This window comes from Felis catus, chromosome F2 (genome assembly GCF_018350175.1).
Source record: "Felis catus isolate Fca126 chromosome F2, F.catus_Fca126_mat1.0, whole genome shotgun sequence".
NCBI lineage: Eukaryota > Metazoa > Chordata > Mammalia > Carnivora > Felidae > Felis > Felis catus.
The window spans coordinates 22979553-22995200 of NC_058385.1; the positions used below are offsets into that span (position 1 = coordinate 22979553).

Here is a 15648-nt window from a genome sequence, read left to right on the forward strand (position 1 = left end):
TTCTGTATATTACATAAAACATTTATTTCCTATTTACATTTCCATTTTTATGTAGATCATTGCACATCATATCACATATCAAAAAAAGAAAAAGAAGGGAAAAATATATAAACCCTACTTATCAGTGAAGAAAGCATCATACCACGTGATATTTATCAGCAGTCTCGCAGGTCTCGTTTCTTGCCCTTTTTTGATCTTCTAGTAGTTTCTTGACGAATGGTATCATACTCCAATATGGCCATTTTGGAAAGTCTCTGTAAGAATTGAGATGGTGCTCCAGCAAGAGGATCGCTGAAACCAGAACCTGTAAAGAAAAAGAAATCAGCTATTAAAGTTAAGTTAGTGCATGGAATGATATGCTCTAAACTATCTCTTTCTCTCAATAAATAAATAAATAAATAAATAAATAATCTCTTTCTCAAATGACCATTAAACACTACTAGTTTTTGATATATCACATTCTTTGAATTAGAAATAGAAAGTGTTTACCTTCTAAAGTGAGTGTGATATTACATCATCTCAAAAAACATTGAACTAAAACAACCTATATGTTTGTATTTAATCATATAAAACTAAATCTGAGTCTGCACTTCTTTTTTTTAATGTTTATTTATTTTGAGAGAGAGAGCATGCATGCATGTGTACAAGCAGGGAAGAGGCGGGGGGGGGTGGGGGGGGGCAGAGGGAAAATCCCAAATAGGCTCTGTGCTGTCAGCACAGAACCCAACATGGGGCTTGATCCCATGACCATGAGATCATGACCTGCGCCAAAATCAAGAGTCAGACACTTAACTGACTGAGTCACCCAGGCACTCCCTGACTATGTATTTCTTAAAACATGGGATGGCTGTGGAATTTATTCCAAAGCAAAAGGCACAATCTCCATAAATAATTAACTTGTTTCATAACTTATATGCTCATCAAGTTATTTTCTCCAAATATGCTGTTTCTCATAAATGCTAAGTTTAGTAAAATAGCAAAATTGTAAAGTAAAATAATCATTCACTAACTGAACAGCATTACTCAAGCTTCTATTATAGAGTGGTAGTAATAATAGTAATAGATAACATATATTGATTGAATGATCTCTCTGGGCCAAGTACTTTACATTTATTTCATCCATGCAACACTATAAAATAGGTAACTAGTAGTATCTTGGACCACAGATATAAAAAGAAGATTTACCAGGGCTAAAAAATTTGCCCAAGGGCAAAGGATTTGAACCCAGATTCATCAAAATCAAACTTCCTATGCAAATACTACATATTGCTCTAAATATGTAACTATGTATAAATACTTCTATTACAAAATATATAAAACTTTGAAAATATACAGATTCAAACTGTTTTAAAATACTACTATTTAATTTCAAATGGTCACATATCAGAAAACTTATAACATAAGTAGAAAGTTCAGAGACAGACAAAGAGATAGAGTAGAGGGGAAGAATATGATCAGGATACCGTTCTTAGCAGTACAATGAACCTGACACTTAGAAAAACACTCTGGTGGAGTGCCTGGGTGGCTCAGTCAGTTAAGCCTCCAACTCTTGATTCTGGCTCAGGTCATGATCTCACGGTTTGTGAGTTCAAGCCCCACGTCCAGCTCTGCATTGACAGCACAGAGTCTGCTTGGGATTCTCTGTCTCCCTGTCTCTCTGCCCCTCCCCTGCTTGCTCTCTCTCTCTTTCTCAAAATAAATAAGCATTAAAAGAAAAACCTCTGGCTACAAATGCACTATATTCTAGACCATAAGCAAATGTCAAAAAATTTCAAAATTGCAGTTAAGTTGAAAGTTGTCAATATTAAGATAAATTTTAAATTCTCAAATACTTAGAAATTTATACATACATTCTAGATTATTCACCAGTCAAAAAAGAAATCAAAGTAAACATTAAAATATCTGTAACTAAATAATAAAATATTACAAAACTTGTGTAATGCAAAAGAAGTTATACATGCAGAGGTTTATACCCAAAATCTCTATGTCAGAAAAGAAGACTTGAAAATTAATAAGCTAGATATAAAATATACATTAGGAGAATAATAAACCCAAAGAACATGGAAGACAAAAGCTAATACAGGAAAGAGAAGAAATCAATGAAGGAGAAAACAAATTTACAATAAGAAAGAGTTTTTAGATAAGTTCTTGATTGAAGAGACTAATAAAAGAGAAAAGTCTCATAAAAGCAATCAAAAAAATGCAGAAGGCACAAAGAAATAACATTAAAAAAGAGGAAAAGGTTGGGGGTGCCTGGGTGGCTCAGTCGGTTAAGCATTTGACTTTGGCTCAAATCATGATCTCCCGGTTTGTGAGTTTGAGGCCTGCATCAGGCTCTGTGCTGACAGCTCAGAGCCTGGAGCTTGTTTCAGATTCTGTGTCTCCCTCTCTCTATGCCCCTCCCTGGCTTGTGCTGTGTCTTGCACTATCTCTCTCAAAAATAAATAAACATTAAGAAAAAAAAAAGAGGAACAGGTAAAGCATGTGACTCTTGATCTCAGGATTGTAGTTGTGAGCCCCATATTAGATGCAGAGATTACTTATAAATAAAATCTTAAAAAAATAATAATAAAAATAAAAATAAATAAAAATAAAATCTTTAAAAAAAGAGATAGTACAGATAGAATAAAAACTAAATTTGTGCCAATGTATCTGAAAAATTCTATACAATGCAAAAAATTTTAGAAAATATAACTTACCAAAATTGATTGAAGAATTAGAATGCCTTATAAATCCTAAAATTAAAATGATTGGATCAATATTAAAATAATAATTCTTGCCTTGCAGTCTATTTTGTTTGATATTAGTGTACCTATACAATTCTTTTTATTAGTGTTTGCATGGCTTATATTTTTCCATCCTTGTACTTTTGATCCTTCTTGCCCTTAAATTTAAGGTATGCCTCTTGTAAGCAACATATAGTTATTTTTCTCAGTCTGATACTTTGTTCTTTCATTGAAATATTTAGTCTGCTTATATCTAATTGTTGTTATGTTTAACTTTAAATCTTCAATCTCACTAGTTGTTTTCTATTTGTCCTGTGTTTTATGTTCCTTTTTTCCTCCTTTCTTGTCCTCTTTTGAAATGATCAAGTATTTTCGTGTTATTTATCATATTTCCCCTTTCTATTATTAGCTTGTTACTTGTATTATTTTATTGTTCTTTTAGTGGTTACCAGATTATCACATGTCTCTTTGATATATTACAATCTACTTTAAGTTTGTTATTTCACCATTTTCCAGATAATGCAAGTATCTTACAATATTTTAACTCCACATATGCCCCTCCTACCTCTGTGCTACTATTGACAATATATTTCTACATATATTTTTAAACTTCATAATACTACCACTACCTCTTTTCATTCTTTCCCAAGTTGTACTTTCATTTTGTATCATTACTCCCTTAATATTTTTTAGTGAAGCTCTGCAGAAAAGAAATTCTTTCAACTTCTATATCTATGAAAATGTATTTGTTTCACTTTTACTTTTAAAAATATTTTCACTTAATTGAATACAATTCAAGTTTGGCAGTTACTCTTCTAGCACTTGAAAATGCTATTCCACTGTCTTCTTGCTTCCATTGTCTACATTTAAAAAGTCAGTTGTGTATCTTACCATTGCTCCTTTGAAAGTAACATTTGTTTTTTCTCTTTTGGGTTTTTTGTTTTGTTTTGTTTTGTTTTGTTTTGTTTTAATTTAGTCTTTTTCTTATGATGTGCCTACCTGTGGTTTTCTTTGTTTCTATCCTGCTGAGGATTCATAGAACTTCTTGTATCTGTGCCTTTGTATTTTTCATCAATTTGGGAACTTATCAGTCAGTATGTAAATAGTGTTCCTGTCCTACTCTCTCTCCTCTTATTCTGGAATTAGAATTACACACAAGTAAAGCAGGTTTACCTTGTCACGTAATGACTTGCACACTCTGTTCAGTATTATGTTTTTTCTCCCTCCACTTTAACTGGGTATTTTCTAGTGACCTTTCATCTTACTAATCCTATGATGTTGTTTTCCACTTTTTCCCCAACTTTAATGCAGTATATTTGACAAATAGAAATCGTATATATTTAAGGTATACAACAGGATGACTTGATATACATATACATTGTTACATGATTACCACAATTAAGTTAATTAACACATCCATCACCTCTCATAGTTACCTTTTCTGGAAGGAGATGAGAACACTTGAGATCTACTCCCTTAGCAGATTTCAGTCTACATTACAGCATTATTAACTACAGTCACTAGGCTATACATTAGATCCCCAGAACTTACTCATCTCAGAGCTGTAATTTTGTATCAACATCTCCCCATTTGCCCCAGCTCCAAACCCTGGTAACCACCATTTTATTCCATATACTTGAGCTTTTTTTTTCCCCCCTTGAGATTCCACATATAAGCGATTGATTCCAGTCAGAAAAAAGTTCCATGTAACATTTGTCTTTTCTGTCTGGCTTATTTCACTAAGCATGATGCCCTCTGGATTTAACCATTTTGTCACAACAAATAGGATTTCCTTTTTTACAGCTATATAATACAGGTATTCCCCAGCCTTTCAAAAGTTCATACTAAGCCACTTTACTTTTATTAAACACTGACATTAGTACCTGTTTCTGCTAACTGAAAGAAGTCCAATAAAGATTTTCACTTTTATTTTAAAAAGGTAAAAACATGGGGCACCTGGGTGGCGCAGTCGGTTGAGCGTCCGACTTCAGCCAGGTCACGATCTCGCGGTCCGTGAGTTCGAGTCCCACGTCGGGCTCTGGGCTGATGGCTCAGAGCCTGGAGCCTGTTTCCGATTCTGTGTCTCCCTCTCTCTCTGCCCCTCCCCCGTTCATGCTCTGTCTCTCTCTGTCCCAAAAATAAATAAATGTTGAAAAAAAAAATTTATATAAAAAAAAAAAAGGTAAAAACAGAAATAGCATTCAGTGTTTGCTTTGCAGCAAGCCATTTTGGAGGCAACATGCACCCTTAACAGTGAGAGTGGCATCATCAAGTTTCATCCTGGGGAAATACGCTCAGTGTCTCAGCATCACATTGCCACAGCTTTGAAAAATTTCAAAAGTCAGAAACTCAAATGCTATGCAGGCTATTCCAAGGCCCACATGAGAGATGGTGAGAGCCTATCCCAGGGTCCTGAGATAATAAAGGTATGTGCACATGGGACATAGCACCCACTAAGTTTACAAAATAGACAAAGCTTAAAAGAAGCATTAACAGAACAAAGCAATTAAATCAGTGGAAAGAAAGGAAGTTAAAAATATAAACATTAGACAACCTATTACATGTGGTAGGAGAAAAAAAATGAGCCAACTTACCCTTTGGTTTCTCCTGAATTGGTACTATAGCGCATGTCTCCTTAGTCTTCCTTGTCCTAAAATTATATATTTTCATAAAATAAGTTTATATAAATCCACAGTACACTAATTTTTAAAAAAATTTTTAATGTTTACTTATTTTTGAGAGAGAGAGAGAGAGAGAGAGCGAGCATGCACAAACAGGGAGGGGGAGAGAGGGAGGGAGACAGAGGATAGGAAGCAGGTCCTGTGCTGACAACAAACAATCAGATGTGGGGCTTGAACTCATGACTTCAGCCAAAGTTGGACCCTTACACTTAACCGGCTGAGCCACCCAGACGCCCCAGAGTACACTAATTGAAAATACATAGTAAGAGATAAGAAGTTGTCTCACTTGGTGAAAGACATCACATGGAAAATGAATAAACATTAAAGAAGGCGAATTCATTCTATTGTAACTAATCCAATCAGAAGCAGATATGAACCAACTCAATCCGTCTGTTTTTGTTAATAAATTTTACCAGTAGGTAAGTGTTATGTCTAACTTTCCCTGTATTTATCTTATTTTTTTAAGTTTATTAATTATTTGTTTATTTTGAGAGAAACAGAGACAGCGCAAGTTGGGGAGGGGCAGAGAGGGAGAGAGAGGATCCCAAGCAGACTCCACACTCAGTGTGGATCCCCAGGCAGGGCTCGAACCCACGAAGCTATGAGATCATGAACTGAGCCGAAACTAAGGGTCGGATGCTTAACCAACTGAGCCAGCCAGGCTCCCCTATTTATCTTATTTTTATCTTAACTTTATCTAATCATGATTCAGGAATGCTAAGAGGAAGGTAGTCAAGATTAGATTAAGAGAGGATCTAGATATGCCAAACATCAACTATCACTTATTTGTGCACATTTTACCTATTAATCACCATAAAATCTGAATTTTATCTTAATTAACTTTTGTTCCTACTGGAACAGACCTACATAACAAGTGGGTTATTAGAGGAAGTGTGTCATGATTGAATCTGCTGTGGGGGAGATAATCCATGCGAACTGCAAACTTCCTGTAACTATATTAAACTTTAGAAGTCAGCCAGAACTTTTAGATGCCCTTTACCTCTAGGATTACCACTATCAGTTATATTACCAGAATGTGCCTTGAAAGTCACTGAAAATATATGATTATAATTAAAGAAATTTGAAAACATAAACTTTTATCCACATTTTAAAAACAAATGTTCACAAATATTCATATGGAGGGAAACAAGGTATTAAGGGGTTGTACACAAGACAAAGAAAAATGAGTTACTTTCCTGCTTTGCCATGGCTGTTCCCTCACAGGACACTGTGCAATATGCAGAGGAGAATAAAATACTTGCAGGCAACTCGACAGGTTGTCACCAGAAGGGCTAAAATAAAGACACTTGTTTCAAAGACAGTGAAGAGAACTAACATTTACGTTTGCCAAGCACTTCATAAACATGATGGCACGAAGCCACCATTCTTGTACTTCGTATACGAAGGATACTTGTCATAGCATGAATTTAATATATTGAAATGATCTCTCACTGACTACATAAATTCACACTTGAGTCCATGTAAAATGGTGAGGAGTCATTGCACAGACAGCTAAATCGCAAATGGGAAGAAAAAAAACTGAAATAGAGTGAAAACAGTAGGAAGTAAAATGAAGACTTAAAATTAAGAGGTAATTGGGCTAATACAAGGAGTGCTTTCGGGGCTTCCAGTTTCTTAAAGATGGATCATATGCATTGGAAGAAGGGTAACAAGACTGGTCTGTACCAAGAAAAGTCCAAGGGCCATGGGGCTCCCGATGAAAATGACAAGAGTGAGGTGAATGTTAGGGACACAGGTGTGTCAGTAAAGATGGAAACTCACTGTCCTTAAGCAGGTATTTTACTCATGTTTCCAAAAGCCTCTCTCCTTTCTATCCCTGTCATCCCTCCTCTTTTCCCATTATCTACTCCACCAGCAGCTTACTCTTTCTCTTCCACCATCCCTCAATCTGCCTTATTGCATCATTGACTCATGGAAGAAAGAGTAATTTTGCTTTTAATATTTTTATAGCTTGGAAACCCGCCCTCAGATAATATTAAAAATGATAGGAAAGGCTTCATGTATGCTGTTGTTCATTGTGATATTACTTAGGAAACCAAAAAGTCAAAGCAACTTGTAAGTACAATGATAGGAAATGATTAAATAAACCATGGATCTATCAGTGGGATATAATGTAGCCAGTAAGGACTGTCTGAAGATTATGCACTGACCTGAAAAAGTGAATATATGTGATAATAAGTTAAAAAGGCAGAGTAAAAAATTGTAAGTACACTAAAATCACAGCTAAAATAAAAGTCCATGAAAATGAGGAAGAAAAGAGAACCAACACCCGATAATAAAAATGGATATGTGAGGATAAGTATATTATCAAAGCATTGTTTTTCTTTTTCCAAATTTTCTTCAAAGTTCTTATTTGTTTTCATAATTTCATAAATAATGCACTTTTCATTTTTAGCATATTGTAGTTCTCCATTTATATGACCAAAATTTATTTCAAGAGTAATTAGCAAGAACAGTAACACTAATGGAAAGCTCAAGAAATATATTCTAAGACTTCGATATTTGTGTGCTACATATAACTAGCTGACTTTAAAGCACACTAAAGCAGGAAAAGAATATGAAAATATAAATTCTCCCCTAAAGACAGTAACAACACAGACGACTATAAATGCTTCGTCTTTTTCAGGCTGGCAGAGTGAACAAGTACTAGATGTAATAAATACCTGATGAATAAATAAATAAACCAAAGCAGCAACAAAATAGAGTACGAGACTGTCTTACTATAGATCCCTTTGGAGAAAGGGGTTTTCTTTTAATGGTACGTCAGTCAGTCTGATTTATAAAAAGGAAAGCAATTACGATAATGTTTTTAAACACCAATATTCAAAGTGGGTGGGACTTTTCTGGCTGACAAACTCCATTCTGATAGTCAGTGCAGGGTTTTCATTAGGCTGACATCTCATTTAGAATCTCCCCTCACACTACATCAGTCAAACTATAAACAAAATATTGCAAAGAGTTCATTTATTGTCATTGTGAAAAATCTCAGTATTCTCATAGGCAATCTATTCTAGGGCAACAAATACTTTCAAAGGATTTCCTTAAATCCTTTCAGGAAATGTCACTTGAAAACTGAGAAAAGTGCCTACTTGTCAAACTGAATAAAACTGCTACCTTAGATTTAAAAAATTAAATCTTTTATGAAAAAAAATATTAGTGGGCAAGAAAGAATTAAATTCACTAGCCAGGAAACCTCTACATTTAGCTGTTACTACAAATAAATGTCAAATGAAAGAGAATTGAGTAGAAATGGTATACCTGACTGGAGGCATCTCGGTATCAGTATGCAGCAGTCTTGGATGAACTTCCAGTGGACTTGAACTTACACTTTTTTGGCAACTTTGCAGTCCTGGTAAATATGGCATTTTGACACATTCTTTGAGCTCTTCTAGACCAAATGCTGTGGTGTATTCAAATTAAAAATAGTATCATAATCAACTATATTATTTCTTCATGAAATGTCTTCTTTTGTGACATACTAAAACACATAATACAATATACTAAATCAGTCATTAAGTAGAGAAAAATAAAGCTACTGTAATTTATCTGGTGTCTTTCCCAAGAGAATACCTTTTAACTCCTACTATAGGGACTGTAGGGAAGAGATGATTAAGGGGCTGATTAAGAAGTAGAATCAGGAAAAAGGACAGCTTCATGGATCTCCCAGTCATCACTGTCCCCTGCCTCATTATTTTATATAATTATAGTTTCCACAATATTAGAGACATTTATGTTGAAATAGAGTTTAAAAGCACTTTTAAGACTCTTATATTACCTGCTATTTTAAATCTTTCTACCTTCCTGCTTTTATGTAAAGTAAGAGGTATAAATACATGATTATTGAGCTAGCAATGACAGATAAATGAATTTTACTTCAGGCATTGATTTTAATTTTCTCTCTGCAAAATTTCATACCAAATCTAGGAACACTAACACTGAAGCATCAAGATTGCTTCTCCTATTGACCTCACATAAAATTGGACAAAGACACTGTCAAATTATTAAAACAAAACAAAACACAATTTCAAAATGAAGGCAATGAATGGAAAAAAAACAGATTAAGAAATTAAAGGTTCGGGTGATCTTTAAATTAAATGTTGAGAATTGATTTTTAAACTTCCCCTCTCTCTTTTTTTGTTTTAAGCCCGGGGGGGGGGGGGGGGGAAGGGGCAGAGAGAGAGGGAAAGAGAGTCCCAAGCAGACTCCACGCTCAATGCAGACCCTGATGCGGGGCTTGATCCCTTGACCCTGAGCTAAAATCAGGAGCTAAAATCAGGAGCCGGACACTTAACTGATGAGCCACCCAGATGCCCCTTAAGCTTTCCCTACTAAGTAAGTCTAGCACAGGAATAAAAATAGTATCTAATGGGACTGGAGTTATATTAAATGTTCCAAATGCTATTTTGCAACGTTTGATATTTTCTCATTTGGAAAAAAAAATTGCTTCTCCTGATCAAAAAACATACAAATTTTCTTTTCAGCAATTAGATTTGGGTATAAAAGGGCAGATAAACTAAAGTATCTTTAATGGGAATCTAGTGAAAACGTTGAAGAAATAGAGCAACACATTCAAAACCAGGAGTGATGAAATGGGTTGGGGAGTTTGAATTTTGTGATTTTGAAGAATTACATCTCTACTTATAAAGCTGAAGACAGAATTCAGGATAAATAAGATAATACAATTATAACTTGAAATATAAATTAAAATTAAGCTATTAATACATTCATACACATATCAAAAGTCCTCAAATCAGTCTTTATCGAGCATCTGTAGAATATAAGATACTTTCCATATAACTCACACAAAAACCAGTTTTGGTTAGAATTACTAATACAAAAAGGTGCTGTCAAAGATTTGGGTTTCTTAAAACATAAAAACCAACTTGAGGTGCTTAAAAACAAACACAATTTAGGAAAAGTAGAATGACTCAATGGAGATATTACTGCACTGATATCAAGAGAAGTAGTTCTTCAAAATTTGCTTCCATCATGATTACAGAATTACATTAAGTAAATTAATTCTAATTTGCTTCCATTTTTATTTTCCATAAGCTCAGGAAATTATCCTGACATAAATGTTACAAAAATTATGTCTCTCGACTGCTTAAAAAAAATACATGTGTAAATTGAAGGCACTATTGTTATATTTTCTTCAGCAAAATAATTGTAAAAAAACAAGTTACCTTTCTTCATTTTTTGTGTTTCCAAAACTGCTTTCCTCCAACTACTCTCAAACAGAAAACAGTCAAGGGAATTTCTGGTGACATTAGAAGTATCAAATTTGATTTCAGGGGATAACACTGGCATTGTTTCTTCTTCTTTCAGCAGTGTTGATGAAAGTGAGATGCTGTTTCAGATACAGGACACAAAATACAAAAAAAAAAGTATTGCAGAGATAAATACTCTTTCTAATTTGTTTTCCATCATGCAGAGTAAATACTAACATAGACTTACAAGAAAAGTTCACTTATAACATGTAAATACATATTCTTGGGATTTTAAAGTAAGAGGCCTTTATAATGTAGCTAAAAGAGATAGTAGGAGTCATTTAAAACATTTTAATGAATTCTTTCAAATCCTAGGTCACAGATATTTAGCAATATAAAAAAAACTGAAGTCCAGTGGCAAGTTATTGTGTACAAGACAACAAAATGCTTAGGACTCTCTCAAATATATTACCATTATACACAATAACCAAGTGGTACTTATCTCTGGGATGCAAGGATGGTTCAACACCCCAAAATTAATGTGATATACCACTTTAATAGAATAAAGGATAAAAAAAAAATCACATGATCATCTCAATAGATGCAGAAAAAGCATTTGATAAAATTCCACACTCTTTCATGATAAAAATCCCAACAAACTAGTAATAGAGAAAAATTAGCTCAACATTATAAAGGCTATACATGAAAAGTCCACAATTAATGTCACAATCAATGGTGAAGAATCAAAAGCTTTTCCTCTAAGATAAGGAATAAGGCAAGGATGACCACTCTTACCGCTTCTATTCAACTATAAGTAATAGCCAGAGTAATCAGGGAAAAAAAGGAATCTAGACTGGAAAAGAAGTAAAACCATCCCTATATACAGATGACAGAAACCCTAAAGACTCCACCAAAAAATGATAGAACAAATAAAGGAATTCAACAAAGTTGCAGGATACAAAATCAATAAACAAAAATCACTTGCACTTTTATACACTGACAATAAACTATCTGAAAAGGAAATTAGGAAAACAACCAAATTTACAATAGCATCAGAAAGAAAAAAATACTTAGGAATAAACTTAACCAAGGAGAGAACAACTTATACACTGAAAAACAGTGATGAAAAATTAAAGACAAAAACAAATGGAAAGACATCCCTCATGTTTATAAACTGGAACTTAATTTTGTCTAAATAACCATACTACCCAAAATGATCAACAGATTCAATGCAATTGAAATCCCAATGCATTTTTTACATAAATAGTAAAACAAGTCAAAAATTCATATGGCTTCACAAAGGACCCTAGATAGCCAAAACAATCTTGGCAAGAAGATCAAGCTGGAGGCATCAAACTTCCTAATTGCAAAATATATCACAAAGCTAAAGTAATTAAAACAATATGGTACTGTTAGAAAAAACAGACCACAGGAAGAATAGAATCCAGAAGTAAATCGACATGTATACAGTCAGCTGATCTTTGACAAGGATACCAAGGGGTACACAATAAGGAAAAGGCAATGTCTTCAACAAATGTCATTGGAAAAACTAGTTATCCACATGCAAAAGAATGAAACTGAACCCTTACCTTACATCATGTACAAAAATCAACTCAAAATAGATTAAAGACTTAAACCTAAGACCTAAAACTGTAAAACTCCTATAAGAAAACATAGGGGAAAATCTTCATGACATTGATCTTGCAAGGATTTTATGGATATAACACCAAAGACCCAAGAAATAAAAGCAAAAAATAGATAAGTGGGACCTACATAAAACTAAAAAGCTTCTGCATAGCAAAGGAAACAATCAACAGAGTGAAAAGGAAACCTCTGGAGAAAAACATTAGGAAGAAAATATTTACAAATCATATATCTGATAAGGGGCTAATATCCAAAATATATAACTCCAAAGCAAAACAAAACAAAACTAAACTAATAACCTTGGTTAAAAATGGGCTTGGACTTGAATAGACATTTCTTCAAAGAAGACATACAAATGGCCAAAAGGTATATGAAAAGATGCTCAATGTCATTAACCATCAGGGCAATGCAAATCAAAAGCACAGTGAGATACCACCTAACACCTATTATGATGGCTACTAGAAAAAAATTGTTTAATGTTTATTTATTTTAAGAGAGAGAGAGAGAGAGTGAGTGCTAGCAGGGCAGGGGAACAGAGAAAGGGAGAGAACCCCAAGCAGGCTCCACACTGTCAGCACAGAGCCTGATGTGGGGCTTGATCCCATGACCCTCGAGATCATGACCTGAGCTGAAATCAAGAGTCAGACACTTTACCGAATGAGCCACCCAGGCGCCCTAAAAAAATTTTCTTAAAGACAGGTATTGATGAGGATGTAGAGAAATTGGAACTGTTGTCCACTCTTGGTGGAAATGCAAAATGGTGCAGCCACTATGGAAAAGAGTATGGAGGTTCCTCAAAAAGTAAAAGTAGAACTACCCTAGGATCCAGCAATCCCACTTCTGGGTATTAACCCAAAATAACTGAAATCAGAATATCGAAGAGATACCGGCACTCCCATACTCACTGTTGGCACTCTTTACAATGGCCAAGATGTGAAAACAATCTAAAAATCCATCAACACCTGAATGAATAAAGAAAATGTGGTATATATATATATATATATATATATATATATATATATATATACACACACACACACACACACACAGAGATATATATACCACATATGTGGTATATATATCTGTGGTATATATATATATATATATATATATATATATATATATATATACACACACACACACACACACACACACACACACACACACACAATGAGATATTAATCAGCCACAGAAAAAGAATAAAATCTTGAAATATGTAACAACATGATGAACCTTGAGGACATTCTGCTGAGTGAAATAAGCCAGTCATAGAAAGACAAATACTGCAAGATTCCACTTATATGAGGTATCTAAAATAGTCAAACTCATAGAAGCACAGAATGGTAGTTTCCAGGGGTTGGGGGGAGGAGAAAATGGGGAGCTGCTAATTAGTGGGTATAAAGTTTCGATTATGCAAGATGAGTAAATTCTAGAGATCTGCTGTTCAACATTGTACCTATAGACAACAATACTGTATTTTACACTTAAAAATATGTTAAGAGGGTAAATCTCATGTTACCACAAAAAAATTAAAATGTTAAAAAATATGTGTAAGTAATAAATCACTGAATTCTACTCCTGAAACCAATATTGCGCTGTATGTTAACTAAAATTTTAATCAAAAAAATTTTTTTAAAATGACAAATATGGAGTAAATTATAATTTTCAAAGTCTTAAAAGACTCTTAGAATCACAGTCCATACTCTATTCTAAGTCCTTCTTTCTCCTTTTACTTGTAAAGGTGAAAATGACCAGAGAGTTTTCTTTCAGCCCCAAGGCAGACCCTCCTTCTCTTCTTAGTAACCTCTCTATCAGGACAGAAGAAACAACCAGAGACTAACAATTAAATGCCTCTTGGGATATTTTTCAAACCAGGTTAAGAGAAAACTTTCTTAACATGGAGTATTTTTAAAAAGGTTCACACAATGAATACAAGAGGGTTCATCATACTATTATCTCTACAGTTTTTTGTCTATGTTTGAAATTTTCCTTAATTAAAAGGAGTAAAAAAGCCCACAGGTGCAAGAATGTACAACTTAAGGAATGTGCTGGGAAACACACACACACACACACACACACACACACACACACACATTTTTGATCCGATGTTTCCTCAAAACATAACCAACTATAGTGGAGGGAGAAAAATTAAGGTTACTTTATAAGTCTTAAAAAATAAAAAGGAGTGGGGCACCTGGGTGGTTCAGTTGGTTGAGCATCCAACTCTTGATTTCGGCTCAGGTCATAATCTCACAGTTAGTGGGTTTGAGCCCTGTGTCTGCCGGCAAGGAGCCTGCTTGGGATTCTCTCCCTCTCTCTCTGCCCCTCCCCTGCTTGTGTACATGTTCTCTCTCTCTCTCAAAATAAATAAACTTTAAAAAAAAATTAAAAAAATTAAAAGGGCTGATAGAAAAACCTCACAGAGAAAGAGATTTTTTAATTAGGTTCTAGGGCAGACCATAAAAACTCACTCAAAACAAATGCTTTTGCAAATTAATGGTAAGGAGACTCAGGATTGAGATAAACTAACTGTTTAAAACAGCTATAAAACAATTACTATATTTTCAAGGCACCTCAAAACATGGTTGTGTTTAAACATTTTTTTGTATTAAAAATATTCCAAATATTTTTTTTTAATTAAGATTATCTTTTTATCACCTAGCTTAGAACTAGAAGGACATGTTAATTAAATGTTTGTTCATTATTCATTATTTATTCATCTATTCATTCATTTATGACAATCCTATGTCAGGCACCAGATAAGGTCTCTGTTCTGAAGCTTAGTAAGGGGAGACAGACATTAAATGAGCAAAGAAATTAATAAAGTTTACTTTAGATAAAATACAACTAAAGTATAGCTGATTCTTATTATTCACAATAGTTATGTTCTATAAAGTTGCCATAAACGCTAAAGTAGCAGATATAGAACCACTGCTCCTAAAGGAAATATGAAATTAGGTTCCTGTGAGCCTCTGGTCACAACATTTTTATCAACTGACCAATACTTTCTTTTTAGTGTGTTTCTGTTTAAAGATACCTTATTTAATATATATTGTTGAGTCATTAACATCAGACCCATGGCCAACAGCAGTATAACTCATGCCTGAAGGAAGCTTATCTAACACATGTATTTTCTCCATAAGACACAGCATCATCTTCTTGTGCTTAGGAACACCAGACAGAACTTCAGCACTACACTTCTAGCAAAATCACCAAAAAAAGCACAAACATGTAAAAACACATGGCACTAAATAGATAGTGAAAAGGACATTTCCTTACAGTATGAACACTGTAACAAGAAGGTGGACTATGACCTTGTTCGACCTCAGTGGCAAAGTGTATGTCAGGCAACCCAAATTTTTTACAACT

At 34.1% G+C, this 15648-nt stretch overlaps 1 protein-coding gene across 6 annotated transcripts in view; it reads right to left on the reverse strand.

Moving 5' to 3' along the window:
- Positions 1 to 15648, reverse strand: part of CF2H8orf89 (chromosome F2 C8orf89 homolog) — a 27429-nt gene continuing 11781 nt past the window's right edge. For 2 of the 6 annotated variants that reach the window (XM_023248287.2, XM_006943265.4), the window contains exons 2-7: positions 10612 to 10775; positions 8687 to 8828; positions 6604 to 6699; positions 5321 to 5376; positions 2700 to 2735; positions 1 to 304 (exon numbers count right to left, since the gene is read on the reverse strand). In XM_023248287.2, the coding sequence (XP_023104055.1) occupies positions 156 to 304; positions 2700 to 2735; positions 5321 to 5376; positions 6604 to 6699; positions 8687 to 8828; positions 10612 to 10735 (603 nt within the window). In that variant the 5' untranslated portion in view covers positions 10736 to 10775 and the 3' untranslated portion in view covers positions 1 to 155. The remainder of the gene's footprint in view (positions 305 to 2699; positions 2736 to 5320; positions 5377 to 6603; positions 6700 to 8686; positions 8829 to 10611; positions 10776 to 15648) is intronic. The other 4 variants (XM_011291351.4, XM_011291352.4, XM_045049641.1 and 1 more) reach the window with 4 other exon arrangements.